Consider the following 25,718-nt stretch of genomic DNA (forward strand, 5'->3'; position numbering starts at 1 on the left):
TGGAGTGTTTGCTACACAACTCTCAGTACTCTCTCTCTCTCTCTCTCGTTTGTGTGTTTTTAACAACAGATGTAAGATTTTCCATCAACAACGTGGCTTTCTATATATAGGTTTAAAGAGAGACTAGAGTACATAAAAGCTTTGATGATTACCTGTAAAACCTGGCCATTGAAGTGATACTAGAGCTAAAAAAATATGGAATTAAGTTGGTCTAAACCCAGTTATATGATAATGTTTTCTGCTAACGGCTACATCCACCAAGCATGGCTAGCTTTAGCCACTTTCCTCCAAGGTCCGAGGATGCGACCAATAAGAGATTGTCTTCTGCCTGAAACACGGCATATATGCTTCTTCTTTTCACTTTTACATAAGCTACTTGATTTTTTTCCCTAAGAAAGAAAGATACTGTTCTTGATCATAAATTTATTTCTCTAATTACACTAACTAATATCCATATTTTCTCTGTCTCTCTCTAAACAAATATATATGCTGTGTAACGCCCCCGATCCCAAAGGTCGAGAGAGTTAATTCCTGTTACCTGATAATCAACTTCAACATTTCTAATATATTCTCCATCCCCAATATATATATATATATATATATATATATTTCCAAATAGTCCAAGTCAAACATAAATTCCTCTAATATGATTAACTACACATATTAATCCATCAAATCCTCAATATGCTGACTCAAATAAAAAAGATCAACTTCTCCACGTCTCAATTAACAAAATAAAATGAAATATAGTTTACACAAGTCTTAATCATCTAAACAAACTGAAATCAAACTACTAAATAAAGAGAAAAGCCCCTATGTTGCCAGGGCGGTACCGCCCAAGACTTTGGAATTTTTTTTTTTTTAACTCAGTGATTAAGAAAATGATTTTAAGTGTATTGATGTATTTTAATTAAAAAAATATGAAAAAAAAAAACCAACTGGGCGGCACGCCCAGCAATATGATCTAGGTGGTATAATAGCTGCTCCCCTAAACAAATAGATCCACCATGGCACTAGTATCCCAAGGTACTCAACTACTATCCTCAACTAATTTTGCCCACATACTTTATTACTGATCCTCAGTTGAACCACGAAAGTCAATTAAAAATATTGTGAAAACGAAATTGGTCTCCAAATACATTTTGAGACAAGACTTTTTGGGACGAATTAAAGATGGAAATAATTCTCTTTAGGGAAGAAAATTCCATTAAAAATGGATTCTCTTGTAGTGTGCAATGTTTCATTTTTTGTTTTTATGAATCGGAAAATGGAAAATTGTTTTGAGAAACAAGAAACAAATTATATATATAATAGGGTCTCAACTCTTGGAATTTGTTTTTATTTTTTATTTTTTATTATGGAATCTGGTTGGTGGGGTACTGGATAGCTTTAATCAACAGCACTCAGAGTTTCATAATCTTTTGGATACCTCTATTTCTTGTCGATTGCAAATAAGAAAAAGATCGAAAATCAAAGGGAAGATTTTCCTGTCAATTGGGACAGTTAGCTAACTTGCCCCCACGATATCTAATGTCAATGACAATATTGTGTTTCTTTCAACCCATAATTGAATAACTTGCATGAGTAGTTTAAATCAATATCAATAATAAATTAATAGCTAGACGTATGAGAAAAACTAATAAGACGGTGACATGACCAGGAAAAAAAAAAAAAAAAAAAAATCTACCAATATTGTCTGGGACTCAACAAACATTTTGGACCATGCAATATTGAGTACCATATATATCATAAAGAAAACCGCATGCAATTATCTAGCCAATGTCAGGTTGCAGTTAACTTTCTGCAGTGATGGTACTTATGCAAGACAGAAAATTCAAAAAATCCATAACAACCTTAAGATCTGCAAGACTTGTTGCCCCAAAACCAGCCCACCTGGGATTGTGACAATTTCACACAGTCACATCACACCCTTCTTAATTTTTTTTAATAAGAAGATGGTATCTTAAATTTATTAATAATTCTCACTTATAATAATAGAATATCGTAATTACATCCTAAAAGCTGGGGCCAGGGTTACATATAATCAAAAACTCTAAACTCAGATATTAAAACAGCAATAATAAAAAGCTAATCACTACTACACAAAGTCTTGAACTGCACTTAATAAAGACAGCTAAATAAAAAATATATCTCAACAAAAAAAATAAAATAAAATAAAACAAACATATAATAACATGTTATCTACGTCGAGTAACCCAACTTGATCCATTTGAATAACTTCTAGAATGTCTCTCATAAGACTATTTTTATTAGCAAAAAATACATCATTATCGCTATTATTGACTAAAATGTACGCTAGCTGCATGGTTCGTTTCCCCAATACGTGTGACTCCTCCAAGCCACATCTCACGTAACAACAAGAAAATGTGTAGAAATTAATGGAACAAGAAGATGATCACTAGATGTGATCTAAAAAACAGGCTGTAAAGGAAAAACTATTAGAGAACATGATTAGACAATTTTTTGGTTAATCTGAACAATGATCCACCGAGTTCCAAAATGGGAACAGAAGGAATCAAAATGATATGCAGTTTGAAGCAAATCAAGGATGAGTGGGGGACCCTTTACTGGCAAGTGTTCATGGTGCCCTGCATGCCAAGATCTAAAGAGTAAATCTGGTTGATCATGTGAATTCCACGTTGAAGTTCTGTCTGATAAAAAAATAAAAAAAAAAGGTGAACTTTTGTAGCTCCTCCAGAGAGGATTATAAGTAGATGAGGGTGCCCCCCACCTCGACGAGCGTTTTAATCTGATTGGAGGTGGGTTGCTAGCTGTAATTAGAATTATGTTATTCATGTGGGATATCATTGTTCCGAGATTTTCCCCGTCAATCAACAGTATTTATGCACTTCCAATCCGTACTGGTTTTCAGAGCATAATGATGGGGCATATGGACAAAGCAGCGATGAACCATTTTGGAATCAGAATATATAACTTTATTGTGTTCCAAATGAAAAATTGCTTTTTCGTGGGAGAAATAATTCGGGACCCCAAAAGTGTACCCCATCCATTTCTTCTTTTATTTTCTCTCTTTTTTTTTTTTTTTATACTTACTTAGTTATTAAGTAAATTTTTTTAAGTAGTGTCGTAAATATTTTTTTTTTTAAAATTTAAGAATATAAAAAATTGAATTGAAAAAATAAACAGTTATATTCGGTAGAAATTCGAGAGAAGTGTTTCAGTGACTGTAACAACACTCTTTTCATAGAGATCATGATGTGTGAAATAAATTGTCATATAGAGAATTATGGTAAGAGTTAAATAAAAATAATAATAAAAAAAAAAAAAGAAATAGAATGGTGGCATGCATGTGAGATTCTGTTTGGTTTTTAGAGCATGAATTGTTTTTATAGTGGTCAAATTTGATGATTGGATTCGACAAGAATTATGTACGATTGATTACTCTAATTTAGATATAGAATTCGCTTGACAAATAATCCAATTTTGTAAAATTAGAATTTCTATCGTATAGCTTTATATATATGTTTATTATGAACAATATGATTGTCTAAAATAATGCATTTTTACACCAAAGTGTATTTTATCATTTTTCAAGACATTAAATCCTCTACAACTTTATATATTTAAGCAGTTATCGAATTTCGTAAATTTTTATATCATATTATTGTTTTCTTTTTCTTGTTTTACTTTTTCTCTCATCATCTGTGCAACAAGATTCATGCCTGCGAACAATGTACAATTTCATGGAGAGCATAACTCCTAATTGAGAATTGCTTGCTTACAATTAGAAAATGATCCGACTACTCGAGGAAAGAGCAACAACTTCAATTCATTTACGCCCTTTTCGGCCATGGTGCTGTATTTATTGAAGGTCACTTTGTGTGATTAATCTCTCTCTCTCTCTCTCTCTCTCTCTCTCTCTCTCTCTCTATATATATATATATATATGATGGCAGTAAAAGAGAGAAATTTGAGTGGATGGAATATTGCTATATTGCCAACACCACGGGCCTTCATTTCATTGGGGCACGTGTTCCTCTATAGCTGGAACTTTATTCCACATTCACAAGAATCGCCCGTGGCATAGCTATCTGCGGGCCGTCTCTGTATCACACACACGGGCGTCATGGTCAACATCATAGGGAGCATTGAGTGGGTTAGGCATTTAGAAATAGGATGGATCACTAATATCCGCCGTATCTTCCAAATATAGAATGATCAATCCTTGGAAGGCCACTGGCCAAAGGTTGAGGTCAGCTTTTACAGTTGATTTGTTTGGCTAATTTAGGTGGATATGGCGAATCGTTCTGGGTATATGGAAATTGGAAGGATACTCTTTTCTGTTTGTTTCCTGGGATAATTCCAGAAGGTCCTGTGGATTTTGATCCCCATATCTTCTTTGCCCTCCTTTCACAGAAAGCTCTGCCACATTTGGCCTCACTGAAGCAAACAACCCCACTTTGGACCCTTATAAGATGAGTTTGAAGGTCAAATCATGTTTTGCGAGGCGGGCAAATGCAATGTAGGCAAGTCTGATTCCCTTGTGGTGGATATAGTAGGTCTACTTTGCAATAGATCTTCATGGATCGATGCTGGCCTTTTAAGATTCTTCAGGGTTCTTGCAAGAGTTTTGGCTTTTGAGAATTGCTCTGACTACTTTAAGTGCCATATATCCGTAGTGGGGCAGTTTTTGATATTTGTAACAAAGAACTTGGCCGAAGATAAGTCAAAATCAAACCACTTTATATATATATGCATGGGTACCTTGATGCATTGAAATTATTGAAATCTTGGTTTCATCTTATCGGACTTCGCAAATATTCCACAGTAAAGAGTAAACTTATCCATATATATGCTTATTACGATAAATGCGATAGACATGCATGCTAATCTGAGCGTCTCCAAGCCATGCAAATGTAACCAATTAAAAAGGGATATATATAGACGCATACAACAGTACCACCGAAGTAAAATCAGCCAGTCGTACTCTTGAGTCTTGGCAGCTTGGCCTTGAGCAGTACTACTAGTAGTGATGAGACACGTACGAAATCATGTTATCAAGAATTTCTCTTCTAAGAACGTCGTGACCACAAGAAGAGGCGTGTGTGCTATATATACCTAACTTACTTTGAATTTTGGATCATCTTGTCGATATATGCCTTTTTTCAATTATATATAATCAGAGTGATTGCTCACGAGAGACCTGTTCTTTTTCTTTTTGGCTAGCTAGCTTTACATGATTTCAGTGGGTATATGCGTAGAATTGCTTAGTTAATTTGCAGCTTTTTTATAAGCGCGCGTACTGCATTTATAGCCAGCGCCGGATAACTTTGAATGCAAGTCCTTCTTCATCAACTAATTATTAGTGGAAGAGTGATGTAAGCACAGGCTGGACTACATGTATATATATATATATATAGCAAAACTCATCGTGCATGTGTTCATTGTGTTGGAAACAAATTGCATGACTGGGTTAGGTCACATTCATACGTACGTGGAGAAGTGACGCCGAGGCCATCCATCCTAAGGAATCATATATATAAGGAGGAAGAGCGACGGCTGATCGATCATGTAGTGTCGTACCGCATTGGCCTGCCTAGCTTTATCCTACTAATCTCTTAATTAATTTGCTGCATACACACACACACACACATATATATATATATATATCGATCTGATGATCAAGATTCCTACTAACTTTGAGTACGTACGTACGTAGGACCCTTGAGATGATGGACTCGGGTATTTCTGTCCTCAATTTTTCCAACAAAATCTTATATGATTCGTTGCTACTTGCGTGTATTCAGGGGGGAAAATGGCTAGCTAGCTAATTATTGAGGCAATGTCTAATATTTTAGAGGCGATCGACAAGACACGAAAAGAGTTGTCCAAATTAAAGCTTTTACTGTAAAAATAAATGAATATTTAAGAGAGATTATATGAAATAAAAAATAGATTTATTATGATAAAAAATAATTATTTTTATAGAAAATAACATACCACAGCTGATTAATTTTCTTGTAGTATTTCTTATATATAAGGACAGCTTGCTAACATAAAATAGCAGCTAGCTACCAATTAATTATTTAACTATATTAATTATAACAACATTGATTAGTGATTTTAGACTAAAATATATACAAAGTAAGTTCAAAGTAAAATGATGCATTCATGGCTCCGCTGCAGATTTTTTTAAAAAAATAAATTAATATGGAATCTATATGAAAAAAAAATTAATTTTTTAATCGTGAATTCTATTCTCACTACAAGAAAATTGGCCTTTTACGGTCAATTTATAGCGGTGAAAAGACTATTAGCAACCAATTTAAAGGCCAATTTTCTTGTAGTGTCTCTTTTAAAATTATTACACGGTATTTATCCACTCTACAACTATATGTAGCATTACTCAAATTTAAAATACAATGATTGCGCGTTATAACTCATTGGGTCGATGGGATGGGAATGGATACGGAAAGGTCTCATTCATAATGCCTTGAACCATCAAAAGCCAAGTAATTAGTAGAAAAGATTATTGATTTTGTTAATTGCTAACAAACTGACTCACTGAGTACTCCTTCCACTGAAGCAAAATGAATGCGCACTATAAAAGCATGCATGTGGGTGCCGATCGACAAGAACGCAGAGATCAATCCATTCAGCTTAGAGCACTCTTGATGGATCATATATTTTACATGAACATTTAAAATAATAAATTATTTGTCTAAAAAAGCACTATCGGATCATGTATTTTATCTTCATTTTTCATTTTACTACATTAATCCCCACTATATTTAGTTGACATGGTTATTTATGCAAGTTCCACGTATTTTCTTAGAAAAATAAATAAATAAATTTGATATTTATATTTAAAAAAAATCTACTTATTAATTAATTAATGACTACTGTCTAGGGCTGTAATCGAGCCGAGTTTTGGCTTGTCGAGCTCGGCTTGATTCAAAATACTCGAGTTCGAACTCGAAATTTTTTTTAATTCTTTGTTCGAGCTAGACTCGATAAGCTAAAATTTCAACTCGAGCTCGTCCCACAAACGAGTTCGAGTCGAGCCGAGCTCGAGCTCGAGCTTGAGTTTGAATTTTTTTTTCTTTTTTGAATAAGATTTAATAATTAATAAATTAAATAAATAAGAACTAATATTAAATTTATACAACTAACAAATAGAACCTCTATTAAATTATAAAATTTTAAACAATTTATGAATAATTAATATCTAACTAGTTGATATTTATTCAAAATAACAATATATTATATGCCTACATATATTATTAATACATACACTTAATCTAATAGAATATCTCTATTTCATATATGGTTCCCACATACTGCTATATGAAATTATTAAATTTTATCAACTAATTATTATACAAATTATAAAATATACATATGAAGTGTATTTACTATATAGATTTAAGTAATTAGAATACATATTATATATTTAATTATAAAAGTGGTATGCTTATACTATTAACTAATACATATATATATATATATATATGCATAGATGTATGTATATATTTATCAATATATGAATGAGTTTTAATCGAGTCGAGCTAACAAGTTGACTCGAGTAGAAAAGAGCTAGCTTAAACGAGCCTTAGTCGAGTAGAGTCGAATTTTGTCGAGTATGTGTCATTTACAAATCGAGCGAGTATCTGCTTTAACGAACGAGTTTTTTTTTTTCACGAGTCGAGTTCGATTCGAGTTTAACCGAGCGAGCTATCAAACAAACTGATTCATTTACAGCCTTAACTACTGATTACACTTTGAGTAGTGTTATAAGTATCCATACTAAGTAGCAACCCCAGTTTATTAGTGTTTTTTTAATTTAAATTTCAAATTTTAAAGTTTTGCCATTTTTAATAGCAGTTAGATTATGTAAGTAAAATTATAACTATAAATAATATTTTCTTTATACTATTTTTTAAATTAATTACCAAAGACTCGCATTCTTATCTAGTATTACTCTCACCACTAGTACTTATAATTTTCTTAATATATTAAAAAGAATAATGGTAAATATAATTTTAGAATATGCTATTTCTACGTACTTTTTATGAATAAAAATTAAATTTATAGTTAAAAAAATAACTTTTTTTTATATATATAGGTTTCAAATTTGCCTATATTTTTTAAATAAAATATATATAAAACTCACACAATTTAATACTGTGAATATCAATTTTAATGAATAAAAAACAAAAAATAAAGATATTGTAATACCTCAACATATTTAACATATATTTTAAAATAAAGATATTTTTATAAAATAATATTAATTTATACTATCTTTTATAAATTATTTTTAAAAAATATTATTACAAAAAAAAATTATGTAAATTTATTTTATAATTTTATAAAATAAAATATTACTTAACCTCCATATTATTATTTTTAAAGTCACTATGAGAGTATTTTATTTATTTTTATTTATTTATTTTACTTGATAGTAATTAAAGAAGTGACTCTTAATAAAATTATATATTTTTTTAAAATTTTTTAATAATTAAAAATGTTTTAAAAGATATGAAAAATATAATAATAATAATAATAAAATTTATCAATTTTAGTAATGATAAATTGATAAAATTATATTTCCTTAATTAAAAACCTTATCCATTTGAAGGTATCATTACTCTTATAAAAAATATTGTAAAAAGTAATGTGTGTTGATATTTTTCTATAATTTTTTGGAGTAATGATATATTTATTACTTTTTTATCACTATTTTATTATTTATAGTATATTTATTTATTATTATTATTTAAATATTTTTTTAACATTCTTAACTATTAAGAAAAAATTTTAAAAATATATAATTTAAGTGATAATTACTTACTTAATAATTAAGTAAAAGAAAATTTTTTTAAAAATTAAAAAATTAAAAATGGTAAATACATCATTATTTAATAGTAAAATTTACTACTTGAGCTAAATCCTAAAGATATAAATTATATTTTTCACTGTAATCTCAAATATACACTTATTCTTTGTTAAAAAAATGGTAAATACATCATTGTTTAATTTTTTGTGATACATTGAGACGAGCGCACCTGCCAGTTCCTTTTATGGGCACTGGACCACCTCGTATCGACACGTGTTATCCAGTGAGTTTCCGACAGTGACGGTACATATGACGTGTGCTTCCTGGAGAGTGACGTCAGTCGTGCCTCTGTTTCCAGCGAGAAGCTCTCGAAAATTCCAGTTTTTATTTAATTAAAAAAAAAAGAGGTCCTTACAAACATCACCGACCGGTGGATAAGAACGAGACAGCATTCGCCAATCGCCATTACGATATCGGGGATGTGTCTGTTCAAAACGGCTTGAAGATTGCGTGAGCTGTAATGCACCGCCGTATCATGAACTGGGTCCCCTCGCACTGCAGCTGAAGAAATTAGAATGCCGTGCCGGCCAAAACTAGATTCCTCTCGGCCCATCCCTCTCTCTCTCTCTCTCTACTATTCTTTTACCTCTGAGGGTCTCTCGTACTGGTTTAATTAGACACGTTAATTGCTTGAGATGAGCTCAGCCATAAATAATCAAATTTGGTTGCAGTACTTGGGGATCAATTTCAACTTCTGAAATTGGATTTACTCGATCTAAAGATTTCATCTTTGATCAGTCTTCATGTGTTTGTTCTCTCGCACGCCAAGAATCGAGGATGCCAATGTGATCAACTATCAAGCTAGGTTGCAACCAATTTAATGGGGTAACTCATAAGATTCCCGGATGAGTTTAGGTTAGAATTAGTAACGAACTTCTTTCGACCTTTTCGTGTTCAACCCAAAAGTTTTATAGATATATCTTGTAAACCCCAAGTATAATAATGTTATGGTATTCTTCTACCATAAGTGAGGGTTTATAAATAAGAAAAAATCTATTCATTATTTTAATTCTCATTATCCTATCATATGACATTAGATAATAGGTTCACAAATGAAATATAATAAATAATCTCCAATCATTTAATAGTACATCATAAAATGATGGGAGTATGATGAGAATTAGGATGATGAGTAACATTACTTTATAAATAAACTTAAAACATGACTGCTATGTAGGTGGCTACCTGCTCTTAATAAAAATAAAAATAAAAAAAATTCAAAAATTTGAAAATTGTAGGGTCAGTTGATGAAGACTCGATCGAGAGATGAAAATGAGGGGTACTAATGGTGCAGGCCGGCAAGTCCATACAATGTATATTAGTGCCCCACAAAGTGAATGATGGTCATGAAGATCAACACGAACAAATTATTGATTGATATTACTGTACGTTGCCCTTTGCACACAGTAGTGTGCATATATGGAATCAATAGGACGTATGGTAGGCACCGTCCTATGATCATGTGTACGTGAAAATTGCGCAATAGACTCATGTTATTACAATATTACTTCTTCTTCTTCTTTTTTCCTTTCGCCCTAGCTAGTTGATATGGAATTCGTCTACTAAATATTAGATATCCATCAATTTGTCATGTGAAGATACTAGTGCTAGCTAGACTATATTATACAAATTAGTCGTGCAATTCACAAGATAAATATGAATTCGCTGACTATTTTAGAAACTAATTAATTATTTTTTAAAAAAAGGACGATATCTTTAATTTTATTAATAATCATTTTTTATAATAAAGGAATACATTTTACAATCATTAATATACGTAAGCGTTTTTAGGGATACATAAATCTCAAAATCTAAGCTCTAGTAATAGGACTTTATAGGAAACATATGACCTACTACTGTAGTAGGTGTTGAACGACAATGAGGTGTTTAAAGTCTCTAATTCTACGTCTTATTATCTTTTAGAAAAGAAAATTCAGCTTATCATTCTTGTCACTATTTATCAATATATGATTTTTTATTTTTTATTTTTTTATTTAAATACATATAATATAAATATATTTATTTAAATAAATAAATAAAAATAACAAATTACATATGACGTGGAAAATGAATAGATAACTACAAAAACGTGCCAACGGAGGGTATGGAGCTCACGTACCAGTGGATCGAATTTCGAAACACTGGACTCCTGGAGGGAACATGTTCATTGGCAGATGGGAGGAGGCAATTATGATGTACAGGACATGTAAGTCGATGAGGGACAAGCGGCTATAGATCATATGAAGAACTGTACTTTCCAACAAAAAATGAGAGCAAACCCTGAAAAATAGGCAATAAATTCAGCTAAAAAGAGTACCATGGGAGGGAGGGAGATTCTAGTTGGATTTGGCAGTCCAGGGGAGAGAGGGAATCAAGGAGCAAGCAGCGCTCCTCCCTCCATGCACCCAACCCAGCTGACCGTTTACGGTTTATCTCCTCGTGGGTGAAATTATTTATTTATTTTAATTAATTATTTGTTTTTAGAGAGAGAAGCCTCTATGATCTCTAGGTCACTTTTATGTCAATATATATCATAACATGAAGAATTTTACTAGTCACAGCTAGTCTTCCATTCTTAACTTGATATCTCTTTAGCAGATTTGTCTCTCTGCTAAAGTTGAATTTCCACTTACTTTGATCATACGTACATATCTAATGCTAGTTTAACTAAGGCAACCCCGGGATATATATATATATATTTCGCGGGAAAATCTTTCCCCGTTATCAGATTTGTCTCTCTGCTCTTCCCTAGCCACCTCTTCATCACATTATATAAACCCCAAGGCACCCCCCATCACTTCTCATGAGTAGTTTGATACCAGCAGCATAATACACCATATACATCCACTTTCTTTCACTCTTAAAACAGAACACCACTACAGCAATAGGCTAGAATTCACAGAGAGAGAGAGAGAGAGAGGTGCTACATTTGAATGGACACTACTATTTCAATTCTAATATACATATTTCTCTTTCTCACAACTCTTTCCTCATATCCCTTAATGAGGAAAAAGAAGAAGAAAACTGGTAGCGTATCTGCAGTACTTCCTCCTGGTTCAATGGGGTGGCCTTACATAGGAGATACTCTCCAACTCTACTCTCAAGACCCAAACATATTCTTTGCTAAAAAGCAAAAAAGGTTCTTAAAACCTGTGCTTGATGTTATTCTTAATTTCTTCTTTAAATATTTCCTTTTGCATGCATGGTGATCTTCAACTTGATGGTGCTGATCTTCTTTTTTTCGGTCATGTTTTAGATATGGAGAAATATTCAAAACCCACATACTAGGCTGTCCTAGCGTCATGCTGGCTAGCCCTGAGGCGGCGCGATTTGTGCTAGTGACTCATGCTCATTTGTTCAAGCCCACGTACCCCAAAAGCAAAGAGAGGATGATTGGCCCTTCCGCACTCTTCTTTCACCAAGGAAACTATCACGCCCACCTTAGGAAGCTGGTTCAAAGTTCTTTATCCCCCGAGACAATCCGGAAACTAGTTCCTGATATCGAAGTCATAGCCATTTCTGCCTTGGAGTCATGGGCAGGGGGGCAAGGGATCATTAATACGTTTCGCGAGCTGAAGAAGGTTGGTCGACAATGTATGGATAGTAATCATGATCTTTATCAAACATGTTTCTAATTTGATTCTATGGGTGGCTTTAGCTTATCTACCTTGAGGTCGTGGACACTTTTTCTTGGGTAACTGACGAAGTTGTGGCTTTTTATTGTCTTCTACCTAACGTTTAATAATGGTGGTCCTTAAAGATTCTTTTTTACAGTTTCGCGTTAATGGGTGGCAATTTTATTTTATTTTTTGGATCATGTTTTCCTAATATATTGATCTCCTTGATCCTTCGCATGCAGTTCTCTTTCGATGTCGGCATTCTTTCTATCTTTGGTCAGTTAGAAGGCAAATATAGAGAAAAGTTGAAGGAGAACTACTGCATAGTTGATAAGGGTTACAATTCGTTTCCAACAAAAATGCCTGGTACTGCATATGCGAAAGCACTCTCGGTAATTAAGCAATATCACCTTATAAATCCCTGACAACCTCTTCCTGGAGCATAACTTAATAATCTGATCCTTTTTTTTCACCCTCTTCCTCTTCCCTACTCAATGAAATCTTGAAGGCAAGGAAAAGGCTTAGTCAGATTGTAAGCAAGATAATTTGTGAAAGAGAGGAGAAAAAACTGCTGGAGAAGGATCTCTTGGGTTATTTGATGAACTTCAAAGATCAAAAGGGGCAAACTTTAACTAGGGATCAAATCGCTGATAATATCATCGGAGTGTTGTTTGCAGCTCAGGACACAACAGCTAGTATCCTAACATGGATTCTCAAGTACCTCCATGATGACCAGGAACTTCTCGAAGCTGTAAAGGTGAGGATAATTACCTTAAAGTTCCAGAAACTTTGGAGTAGTAAATCTTCACGTTTGTGGACAAGGACGTAGTAATTGCTTGTATGTTACTACAGGCCGAGCAAAATGCAATATATGGAGAGAATGATGGAGGGGAAAGGCCCTTGACATGGGCTCAGACTAGGAGCATGCCACTTACATATAGGGTATGCCCTATTTCACTAGTTCTAGTCTAGATAACAATTTCAATAAAGTGGGACTTCTAAACGTACAGCTGGATATTTTTATAACTTTCAGGTTATCCAAGAGAGCTTGAGGATGGCAAGCATCGTATCATTTACCTTTAGGGAAGCAGTGGTTGATGTAGAGTACAAGGGTAAGTATTCAAACTAGTAGATTCTCTATCTTGAGGCTTGAGCAATCAAGTTTGCGAGGCTTTTGTTTCTTACAAGTTTCCTTCAAATATTCTGATCAGGATATCTCATACCAAAGGGTTGGAAAGTGCTGCCACTGTTCAGGAATATTCATCACAACCCAGAATATTTCCCAGATCCTCATAAGTTTGATGCCTCTAGATTTGAGGTATGTGGGGTCACATACAGAAGAGTTGGTTTTTAGTCAAATACTAGGCCGAGATCAGAGATCACAAGTTTCCTTTTAATTAAACTCTCCCTTTTAGTCGGTTTTTCTTTCCTTTTCAGAGAAATTTGGATAAATATCCTAGCCTTTAATAATATTGAAATAATTTCGGAATAGTAATGAAATAATAAGAAAATAGTATTAAATAATTTGAGAATAATAATAAATAATAATGAAGTAATTTGAGAATATCTTAAAAGAATTGTGTTTCCAAATAAGCCTTTTAACTAATTTGTTTATATACATGTGGCTGCAGGTTGCTCCAAGACCCCATACTTTCATGCCATTTGGCAACGGAGAGCACGCTTGTCCCGGCAACGAGCTTGCCAAGCTAGAGATGTTCGTTTTGATCCACCATCTAGTAACTAAGTTCAGGTAAATTAGTTGTGAATAGTCTTTTTATTACAATAAATTAATCAAAAAAATCTTTTTTTCTTATAGCGTGTGCTTTACACTTGCTATTGACCAATGTATATATGTGTTGATGTTTGATGGGGTTATTAATGTTTGCAGGTGGGAGGTGGTGGGATATCAAAGTGGGATTCAGTATGGTCCATTCCCAATTCCCCTGAATGGACTCCCAGCCATATTTTGGAAACAACCCAGCAGTCCCAAACAGGATGTGCTGCTTTCACAGGCCTAATCCCACCCAAAACCCTCCTTTTTTTAATTTATATATAACGGGGTTTCTATCTAATCTATGATCCTATTCCTCATGTTACCAATTCTCTGGTAACTTGACTTTGACTAGTGCAATAAACAGAGAGATTAGAGAGAGAATTTGAATGGGAAAGATTTTTTTTCCCCAATTATCTATGATATCTAGTATTTGTAATGAGCACGAAGTGAATCTTGTCTAAGCCCAAAGGACATGTATTGTTTTGGTCAATATTGAGCGAGGATCATAAATTGAACAATTTACACGTGGCATTGTCTAAATGGTTTTAGGGGGGGTCAACAGAGGTGGTCACAAAATAGGCACGTGTTATCACTTTGATGATCTGAATGACAATAGAGGTGCCCTTGGCTGGAGGGCACTCAAGAATGCACACAGGCCTCACCAGGATAGAAAGCAGCTTGACAACATGATGTGGTGAGTGAGGGACCCATAACAGAGTACAAACTGGTGTGTTGAAACCACGTCTTCGGAATGCGATATTTATGGAGATAGTTAGCCAATTTAAAGCAAGAAGTAAAGCCGAAAAGTACTGGTCCATAACTTCAAGGTCCCTTTCGTCTGGATGTTTCCAACCAATACGTAAGCTTCCGGCCAGAACGCAAAAAAACGAGAATGGAAAATGCAATCCAAAACGGTTTGGAAGTAGGATACATTGAACAAGAAAAAATAAAAATACTGCATAAAATGAAGATCAGAAGCAATCTGATCAAGATATGTAAGTGATACGATCAAGTTCAAAAAAGTTGGAATACATATATAGTCAGAAGAATGATCTGTACGTATGTATAATGAGTAGTCGGAGTAAGTGGAAGGTTGTAGCATACATGGTCAGGACCTGATCATTCATGTATTAGGAGATATATTAGTTAAAAAAGATTAATTAATGATGTTTCAGTACTCCCAGAACTAGTCCTTGAAACGAAAGGCAACTCAATTCAGCCTAAAACCTTATTATAAAATGAAACAGATCAGAAGCCCTAATTTGATCTTGCATTGTCCGGCCCATATGTGATAGTGTCGTTTTAATTGGCAATATCCTCGCATCATCATCGATCATCGCAAGAGAATAGAAATTATGATCAGAACTAACACCACCTGATGATCTGCAGTACTCCACATTCACATGGCATGGTCAACATGAGCATGAGTACCATAAGCCAGCCTTTTGCATCCTTGCTCATCATTTCAACCTGGCGGCCTGTCGTGTGGATGCATGATATCTTTGCTTTGCGATCTTCCTAGTTTACATAATCATTATGAACGGAATCCACCTTAATCCATCCGTACCACTAGCTACTTTCGACGTCCATAAAAAGAAAAAATGTAAAAAAAACGTTTCACTCAATGAAATCATATATCAAAAAATCTAACATTCTAATATTCTATTTTTTTTAATTTTTTAATATTTTTTTAATATTTTATTTTAAATTTATTCTTTATAAATTAATTTAATTATTTTATTCATTATTTATATATTAAATATTTAATAAAAAATAAAATAATAAAAATTAAAAAAAAAATAAAGTATTGAAAGGTTTCGTAGCAAAATCCTATTTCTGTATATGCAGATAAAGCACGCACGCATTCCTAAAACATATATAGTACTGATCTTCTCCCTGAATTTCTCAGAGAACTCAATCCCGACGAGGCCGGCTTAGGTGTTACACTTTTCAACACTCAATATTATTATTTATTTTATTATTATTATTTATTATTATTTTTTATTTATTTTTTCACTATCATTTACAATATATTTCAACACTTATCAACATCTAAACTCTTACTCACAGTTACCCCGCATCCATGCACCTAAAGGCCATCAGCTAGCTAGCCACCCAACATTAATTCTTGCATGATATTAATCCATATAATTTACATATATATATATATATATAATGATGGCAAAATTAGGCTTTGATATAACGTACGTACACATAAGCTATGTCAGTACTATCCGTTTTTCAAAAAGAAAGATCAATATAAAGTACTGGGTTTCATGACTCTTCAAGAAAAAAGACTTGTCGCTTGAGATCAATTAGTAAAACTTCCATTTACATGATGAGATGCAGCTGCAAGCATGCATGCTTATTTATCTCTAACAAACCACCATTTTCTAGTACGTACCACGTGAATAGGTGATATGAATGACACACTCCCCACGTAATAAATGAATATATATTATTTCTTGGGATTATAGAACCTAATTAACTATATATATATATACAGCTTATAATTTTGATACAAGATAATATATTTATTGTTAATATCGTTTTCGCACGCTTTTAAGCCGGGTTCTAGCAACTTGAGTCTTCGGACTTCTACCTACGCACTTTAAGAGTTTTGATAGAAGCTGGAGAGTCTCTGATATTTAAATTAATATCCTATTAGTAGTTCGTATGAGAGTGTAAAAAAATTAGAGAGAATTAATCGTGCCTGGGGATTGAGTTTTATATAAGGCTTTAAGGGACTGCTCATACCTTATGTCAGGGGTATATATCCCCTCAATCGTTTCTTTAATCAGAATCTTTTAATGTGACATGGCTCTTGGGGCAACGTCATTAATACGACGTAATTTTTTGTCATTTTAATCTTACAGGTGCACGTTGTCAAAATGGAGGAGGGGCTAAGGGCCCCTAACGGGTCAAAGGGCCGTCAAGTCAAGTTGGGATCCTCGTATTTGAGTTTGTCTTCTAGACTTTCGGTCCAAGGAAAAAAATCCCTTACACTTATATCGAACAAATATTAGTTTGAATAACATCTTTTTAAATACTTCTTTTGATATTTAATACTTAATATTTAAGTCGGCAATGATCTAATCCGATGATGAATATTTTTCTACCTCTACTCCTGACCTGCTCAGAATTTAGTTGACAACAGTGATTTTTTCTTAGATTACTTGCTGTTTCATACTATTTTTTTTTAATGCATATATGGCTGGCATTACTGCATTATTAATATTTTTTTCCCGCCCGCCAGTCGTTTGTTTGTTTGAAAATTATTCGATATCAGAAATTCTTAAGCCCAGAAATCCTTTTTGAAATTAATATTATTGGCTAGCTTGGTATATGAGGCTAATGTTTATCCGGCAATATATGAAAATGGACACTTTTCCACGTGGGAGTTAAGCATAACTGAAATCTTGTGGGATTTTCTCCTTTAATATACCAACCACTTTTCCCGCACTTCATTCAACAAGTGTTGACATATCTGATCTAAAAATCGGTATATATATATATATATTTATTACCTGTCATAAAAATAATTCTTTAATCATATTAATTAAAAAGAAAAATTGTTATTCATTATTTTTAATTAACATTTAAATAACTTATTTTGTTTATAGTTGAGTAACTAAAATCGCAGAAAGAAAAGAGAACCCAACCTCTCTTATGGGCCAAGGCTCAACGGTGGCCTTTTAACCCAAAAAGAGAAGAAAAAAGAGACGGAAAAAGAAACGAGAAGGAAAAAACAAAGATCCTCAACCTCCACCTATCTTCCATTTCCGTTTCAGTTGCAGCCTCTACTCTCTCTCTCTCTCCCGTTCCCTCACTTTCTCTCATTTAGCAAAATCCTTTTCAATCTCTCTTTGCTCTGAAAATTAGGGCAGATCAATTTCTCGGATCTTGGAGACTATTCGCTCAATGGAAGTTCTTTGCACCTGATTCTTTCATTTTGTTTTTGATGATTTACTTGCTGATTGATGCTTCTCCTTGATACTCTGCTTCGGGCACCGACACTTACATGGACTCGATATGGAGCCACAATGGCGCCCCGCACCCGTGCCATTTCGTCGTCGCTGTCTTCTTTGCTCTCGGCTTCGTCGTCGCCAGGTTCTCCCTTGACAGGTTCATCTTTCGCGTAAGGTTCTTGCCTTAATATCTTTATGCCCTTAAGAGCTTTTTTCGTAGCTTTACAATTTTCGAGTTCTTTCTACGGTGTACGAGAAAATCTTGGGAGGGACAAGTTGCGCTTTGAACTATATATGTTGCATTCGATTAATTTGTTTTAAGTAATTTTCATCATCGATGAGCTGCATTGTGATTTATTAGGTTTGGTTGAGTGAAATTTCTTGTTTTCTTAGGTTGCGGCCTCTTAAATGCATGATTTACAGTTTCTTATATTTATCGGAAGCATTTGGTTGCTGAGACTTCTTTAATGCATTATAACAAGCATGTATCAGCTGCTCTAGGATTTTGAGTCCATGAAATCTAATGGTGAAATAATTTGTACCATAGTGCAGAATCGTTAGTTACAGCTCAAGTTTCTTCGTCTCTATCGATTTAATTGAGATGTGACACGTCCTATCTCATTTATGGAGAAAATTTCTACTTAGGGGTTATAATTAACGTCATTCATACTGATCAAAAAATTAATGTCATTCATGTATTATTTTAACGGTTCACGGTACTTATTTCCTAGTTGAATACATCACAAGTCACGTTCTGGATAATTAATGTGCTTTCTTGAATTTTCACAAAACGAAAACTTCATACTTTCCCTCCCTGGCTATCTTTCCCCCGGACCTTCCATTTATATTTCCACATCTAAAATGTCTTTGCTCATGAGCATTCTTGTGTTCGCTGATGTTATAAAAGTTTTTTTCAGTGTCTTTTCTTCATTTCTATTTTATTTGGTTAGTGGCAAATCTCGCATCTCACTTTAAACTCCACTTTTTCCTTTGCGATAGAACAATAGCTCTATTTTTAACAATAAGAGAGATTAAAATCATTATCCTGTGAAATTTTCCACTCTTTTAAGAAATAATACTTCTCCATGAATCTCGTGCTAATGAGTAAACTTTATTTTGGCAGGTACTAATGAGTAAACTTCTTTGCTTATTACTATAATCCAAATGTTGACATAGATTTAATGAAAATATCCTATGCTCTTTTTAAGTCCGAATTTTCAGGTTTTTGTTACAATATAAAGATAAATGGAAAAGAAAAACAAAAGAACAAGGCATTTCCATACTGATTTTTCATTAATGTTATCTTAATTTGTTATTGTTTTCCTATTTCTTTCAGAGGTTGGCCATCCGGTTGTTGAGTAATGGAACTGTTCCATTGAAGATTGATGAAGCAACACGAGCAAAGGTTGTAAAATGCTCGGAGTCAATGTGGAAACTAACATACTATGCAGCTGTTGAAGCATGTATTCTCAAAATTACATACAACGAACCATGGGTCATGGATAGAAAAGGATATTTTAGAGGCTGGCCATATCAAGAGCTGCTGTGAGATACTGTTGTTGTTGTTATTATTATTTATAAGTATGAGCTACTGTAGTTACTATGCAATTTATCTGACTATTTACTTGTATTTTTGTTCACAATTGTTTAAATGTGTAAAGGAGAAAAAAAAAAAAAATCTATTTGCATGTTGGCATATCTCCTTTTGAAACTATAATTATAATAGAAGAGATTATATATGTATTTGCAATAGAAGAGGGTCAAATTACTGCAGGTTCCTTGTGTGGGAACCGAAAAATATATGACATGAAAGTTGTCTTGCAACTTAGTTAGAATGGTTAAAGCCTATATATTAGGGAATTGAATGGATGATGACCCAGCTGTGGACAAGATTGAAGATTTGGCCGTTTCATGCAGAACAGAATATATAATCTATTTTCAAAAGTAATCTGTAAAGGAGGATCAGCAATAGCTTTCTTGCTTTTAACACCTGCCCTTCCAAACTCTATAACAATTTTAAGGTTTGTTTACTTTTGGCCATCATAGGTAAACATAATTCCTCGTAGACTATAGTACATACAGAAATGTGCAACTAATTCTGACATGGGTTTTTTCCCTAGGTTTAAATTTGACCCTCCTCTTCTGAATGCATTTGATTGGTATAGTATTGCTTTCTTTAGCGAGCATCTCAGTTCTTTTAGTCATACAGCATAACCATATAGGGACATTTTCTTTTTTTTTATGCGCTCTTTCTTTGGGTGAGAACATGGAGGGGGCAATGTAGGTTGAGCTTTGGATCAGGATTTATCTTGCAACGTCTTAAATGTTTAAAATTCTGTCCTTTTCTAGGATGGTTCTAGAATATTTTTGTTGTATGGTTGCAATGAATTGTTATACGTTGTTTAAACTGATCATTTAATTCTCATTTCAGTCTTCCCTTGAAGCTTTTCTACATGTGCCAATGTGGATTCTACATCTACAGCATTGCTGCCCTCCTTACATGGGAGACTCGAAGGAAGGATTTCTCAGTAATGATGTCCCATCATGTAATTACCGTTGCCTTGATTGGGTACTCATATATTACAAGGTATTACTTCCGTTTTTGTCTCAGTACAATGGATTAGGAGTCAGTTGTATGTGCAAATTGTTTTTTCGTTGATTTGTGTGGAAGCTTTCAACCCTTTTTGTTGGCATAGAGCTGTCTTCATTTCTAATTTCAAAATTGACAATAAAGGTTTAAGAAAATTGTTGCAGAACACCTGTTTACTGGCACAAGTTTAATAAAATATATACGAAGAGTTTACACTGTTGAACAATGGGCCTTTGCTTCATTTGAAGATGGAAAGCTTGGTTGATGCGTGCTCTAATAGATACCAGGTGGCGTATCTTATTGAATTGGAGTATTTTAATTATATGATGATAAAACATAATAATTGAGATGTACTTGGGCAATGCCTATCTTTATATCAATGAAATAACTTTATACTTTTAAAAATAATAATAATAATCGAGATCTTATTTTAAAATCAGAGGACTTCTTCTTATGTTGATTTTCACAGATGGTGATTATGATGATGCAGAGCCGGATGGCCAGGAGTAGTTTTAGTATAAAGACTTAGAGATGAATAAATTTCATTTACACAAGGATTAAGTTTCTTTTATATCATTTCAATAACTAGTCTTGTTTAAGACTAGCTCATGTTTTGCTTTATTCAGTTTCAAGTTTCAAGACTATTTATATCCTTTCAATTAAGTTTTTTTTTTTTTTCAATAAATGAGGTATTTCAGAGTAATGAGTCTCTTTACCGGGCATTTTATCATGTTTGTTAGTAACGTCTCTATCCTACGGGATCCCAACAAAAATATTTGAATAATAAAATATTCATAGTTTGATATGTTAGTTAACTTGCATAGGTGATGGCGATTAGCTTCAGCCTGTTACACACACAGACACACATATTTAATTTGAATGGACCATTTGCTGAGTGATAATGAAGATGCTTTTAGTCCATTTAGCAATAAGGGATAGTTTGCAACTTTGCTGTCTAGTATGAAGATATAGTTAAAACTCAGCTGCTATGATGATTAGATATATGGTCGTGCTAAGAGTTGTTAACAGCTGATGGTACTTTGTTACATTTTCATTACTGATCTGGGATTTTTTTCATCAGCGTAAGCATGGAGTGTTAACTCTCTTCATGTAACATTGCTAAAAGTGGTGGGATAATGCACTTATAACTTGTACATGGAGTGTTAAGTTTCTGGGGACATACACTGCACTCTGGAGAGGAAGTTAGCCAAGTCCTATTTCATTGCATCTCTGGTGTTCCATTCTTTTGATTCTGCTCAGGCTGGTTGCTCAGGAAAACCAGCCTGAGCATGTAGAGATCCTTTTATGTCTGTTTGTTCATGTCCTTTGAATTGCATCAACCATTTTCATGTTTTTTACAGTCTTTTATTTTGTGTTTCTGACATTTGTTGTTCGTGGAAAGATTAGCCATGTTCTGGTCTCTTGCATCCTTCTCATAATTCGTTGCTGTTTGCCATGTTAGACGGTATTGCAACAGCTTGGTAGCTGCTACACATTATAAAGATCATTAATGCTTATATTCTTAAAACTTCTGGGGCTTTTGGATTGTTAATATATAACTGTGTTGTAACTTGTCAAAAAAGGGGAAAAAAAAAACTTGTAATATTTTATTTTAGAATTTGTTTAACTGTTTCTATTTGGCATCACGTCCATGAATCATTTTAATATTGCAAATATAGCATCATAAAGAGGAAAGCACTCGTATAGCTTTGCAAACTCTTCAGGGGTTCTCTGGTTGGGTCTTTTATGTGCGTAGGTCTATATCAATAAAGTTTGTGAAGAGAACTCTTACAAGTAAAAATCATAGCCCTTGAGAGCTTTGTCTACTATTTTTCTGTGTGTTTTTGTATAGGGTTAGGTTGATTTAACTCAGCAATATTTAGATTAATTTTAACATAAAAGTATGCAGTGAAAGAACCATTGACATTTTCCTTGTACAGTTTTTTTCGAATTGGATCAGTTATTCTTGCCCTGCACGATGCAAGTGATATATTCATGGAAGCTGCTAAAGTTTTTAAATACTCTGAGAAGGAGCTTGCTGCAAGTCTCTTTTTTGGATTCTTTGCCGTTTCATGGCTCATTCTGCGGCTAGCATTCTTCCCTCTTTGGGTTATAAAAGCATCAAGGTTTGCCCTCAGGGTAATTGATTTTAATTCACCAGATGTGGCGTTAGTGCTCCTTTTACTTATCTGTTCTTGCTATTGGCATTTTCCAGCTACGATCTTTGTGAGTTCTTGAAGTTATCAGCGGCCTATCCAACATTACTGTACTATGTTTTCAATACAATGTTGCTGATGCTACTCGTGTTTCACATATACTGGTGGGTACTCATATGCTCAATGATCCAGAGACAGTTGAAAAACAGAGGAAAGGTTGGAGAAGATATAAGATCTGGTAAGCCATTCACTGCTTATATATTACCATTCAGTTCATGCCCTGTGCATATGAGGTTTCCCTTTTTGTCATAATAATTGTTATTCAGCAAATTGTTGTGAGAATCCTCTCTCTCTCTCTCTCTCTCTCTCACACACACACACACACACACACACACTCTTAGATTTCTACAGGGTGAAATGTATACCAGAGTAAAAATGTGAGAGATTCATCAATCCAAGGTTTAGATGAAATCTATATGGAACCCATAAAAATGAAGCTCTCAAGAAACTCATAATATACTCATGTTTGCATAACAATCACTATTATAGTTAGTTGGAATCCGTGCAATGGCTTGCCTGCTTCCTTTTTTATAATGGAAAAATTACCTTTACCACTAATTATTCCAACAAGCCACTGAGAATCTCAGCCGAGGATATCTGTCATACACATTATGGTTACACCCAAATATCAAACACCAGTGGAATTTGAGATAAGAGTCAATACTATGTATTAAATGTTATCTCCTCTATAATCTGAAGCAGCAATTTTAATTTCACACTGGAGTAATTATCTCTGTTTAATACAGATTCAGAGGACGAGGAATAATAGGTGGAAGGTTTTTGTTCAAGTTTTGATGCTCTCACTGATGATTTCTGTGTTTGTTGGTTTGCATCTGATATCAAGTGGTCGTCACCAATTGTAAAATTTTGGAGGGGGTGGAAACTTTCTTTGATTTTGATCCTTTTTTGGGTATAATAGATGAGGATGAGGATGAGGAGCTAGGACTGTTAAGCATTTCTTTTCCTGATTGATATCTTTCAGGTGTATACACAATAGGAAATTCCTGTATAATTGTTCCTTTTCTTCTTTTTAATTTAATTTTTTGTCTTGTGGATAAATTTTTGTTCTGACTACTAGAAAGACCATATTAGGATAAATGACGAAGATCCCAGAAGCAGATTATGTTACTACTACTACCTATGATCTTTAGTGAAACCCAATTTTAGTGATTTGGAGATACTTTGAAAGTGTGCAAAATGATATCCTATCTGATTTTTTTTGGGCTTTGGAGGTCATCTTCTTTATTATTATTATTTGTTTTTTTTTTTTCTCCCAATGGAAGTATTATTAGTAACAATTAGGTTATGTAACATCACCGAAATGAAAATTTTTAAAGCTGAAAAATGGCACTGCCAATCGCATATAGTGGAGAACAGCTTATGAACCCCACGTTCGGTTATGTAGTTTACATTTGTTGTGACAAGACTTCAACAGCTTTCACAGCCTGTTTTGTTCCGATACTCTTCTAAGCATTAAGAGTTACGTTTTGTCAACCGCGGACGCTTTTTTGGTAGATCCGCTATCCGAACTGAACTGATTGTGTGCGGTCCGCTTGTTTTACAGCTGTCCACGACCCACCCTTTCTTTTCTTTTCTGTTTTATACTCGGTGAAAATAAAGACTTCAATACATTATACAGCAGGAATCGAACAATTCCAATCACTGTTAAAATAAATATCTTAATCCCTTTCATATTCTTAGTACTTTTATCCGAAGCTTTTAAGGGAAATATATGAAACGATACTTAGAACATTTATAGACAACTAATTTATGTATTCACTTCTTTTTTAATCCAGTCTCGTTACCATATAAAATCATATTCCAATAAGCTTTATTAAACTTATTTTTATTAATTATTATCTTTGTATTAAACTTATGAATGAACTATTATAGACAGCAGTACCACATTTTTTCATTAAACCACCATAAAATGTTTATTTTAATTCAAGAATTTTGATTTGGTGAAATCTAAGCCTTAATCTAAAATTTTAATATCAACTACACATTAGGAATGAGCAATATCACTATTAATCTTTAGATTTTATTATTATAATCACTGTAACCTATTTAAATAAAGGAAAATGATATTTGGTCCCATAAGTTTGCCTCTTCAAAATTACCATTCGGATATTTTATTTTTTTATTTTTTTTTATTTTTATTTTTAATGGTTAAAGAAGTAATTATTAGTAAAATTATATATTTATTTTTTATTTTTAAAAAAATGTTTGAAAGAAAATTAAAAAAATACAAAATAAAAAAAAAGTTTACACTAATAATAAATTTCAAATTCATGGGATTCAGTAGCATCACACTTAAATAAAATTGTATATAGCTCTTATTAAAATTTCAGTCACGCGAAATACGTTTTGGAGGGCCATATACAATAAATACGAGAAATTCATATGAAATATAATTTTTTTTTTTTTTTTTTAAAGTGTAACAAAAAGTAGTACGGTTGCTGAAAAGGAAACTTTTAGTACAAGGATGTATAGATCGGACCCAGCGATGGAGACACTGGCTCGCTCTCCAAAAAAAAGGTCTACACTCAAAAAAAAAAAAAAAACAGAAGTAGGCATTGCCAAACTTGAAGCGAGTTGGCACTGAACATAAATATAAATAAAATAGTACACGTGTTCAACCATGAGATCAAAGTGGAGCGAGTACAACTCCA

General features: G+C 33.4%; 2 protein-coding genes across 3 annotated transcripts; both read left to right on the plus strand.

Annotated features, from left to right (window-relative positions):
• Positions 1-11,068: 11,068 nt before the first annotated feature.
• LOC122313805 (abscisic acid 8'-hydroxylase 4) lies at positions 11,069-14,790 on the plus strand. 2 transcript variants are annotated; one of them, XM_043129047.1, is made up of 9 exons: positions 11,069-11,320; positions 12,138-12,462; positions 12,741-12,890; positions 13,007-13,255; positions 13,351-13,440; positions 13,532-13,610; positions 13,710-13,816; positions 14,130-14,248; positions 14,387-14,790. In XM_043129047.1, exons 2-9 carry the CDS (start codon positions 12,184-12,186, stop codon positions 14,514-14,516), a joined length of 1,203 nt encoding a protein of 400 aa, XP_042984981.1. In that variant the 5' UTR covers positions 11,069-11,320; positions 12,138-12,183; the 3' UTR covers positions 14,517-14,790. The 2 variants fall into 2 exon arrangements, with proteins under 2 accessions (XP_042984981.1, XP_042984980.1); XM_043129046.1 differs by lacking the exon at positions 11,069-11,320 and adding an exon at positions 11,444-12,020.
• A 3,186-nt stretch (positions 14,791-17,976) lies between these two features.
• LOC122313806 (ceramide synthase LOH2-like) lies at positions 17,977-24,273 on the plus strand. The gene is made up of 6 exons (XM_043129048.1): positions 17,977-18,410; positions 19,577-19,785; positions 20,672-20,827; positions 22,771-22,956; positions 23,046-23,224; positions 23,793-24,273. The coding sequence occupies exons 1-6, from the start codon at positions 18,294-18,296 to the stop codon at positions 23,810-23,812; spliced, it is 867 nt and encodes a 288-aa protein (XP_042984982.1). The 5' UTR covers positions 17,977-18,293; the 3' UTR covers positions 23,813-24,273.
• Positions 24,274-25,718: the final 1,445 nt, after the last annotated feature.

The sequence above is a fragment of the Carya illinoinensis genome, chromosome 6 (assembly GCF_018687715.1).
Source record: "Carya illinoinensis cultivar Pawnee chromosome 6, C.illinoinensisPawnee_v1, whole genome shotgun sequence".
Classification (NCBI taxonomy): domain Eukaryota; kingdom Viridiplantae; phylum Streptophyta; class Magnoliopsida; order Fagales; family Juglandaceae; genus Carya; species Carya illinoinensis.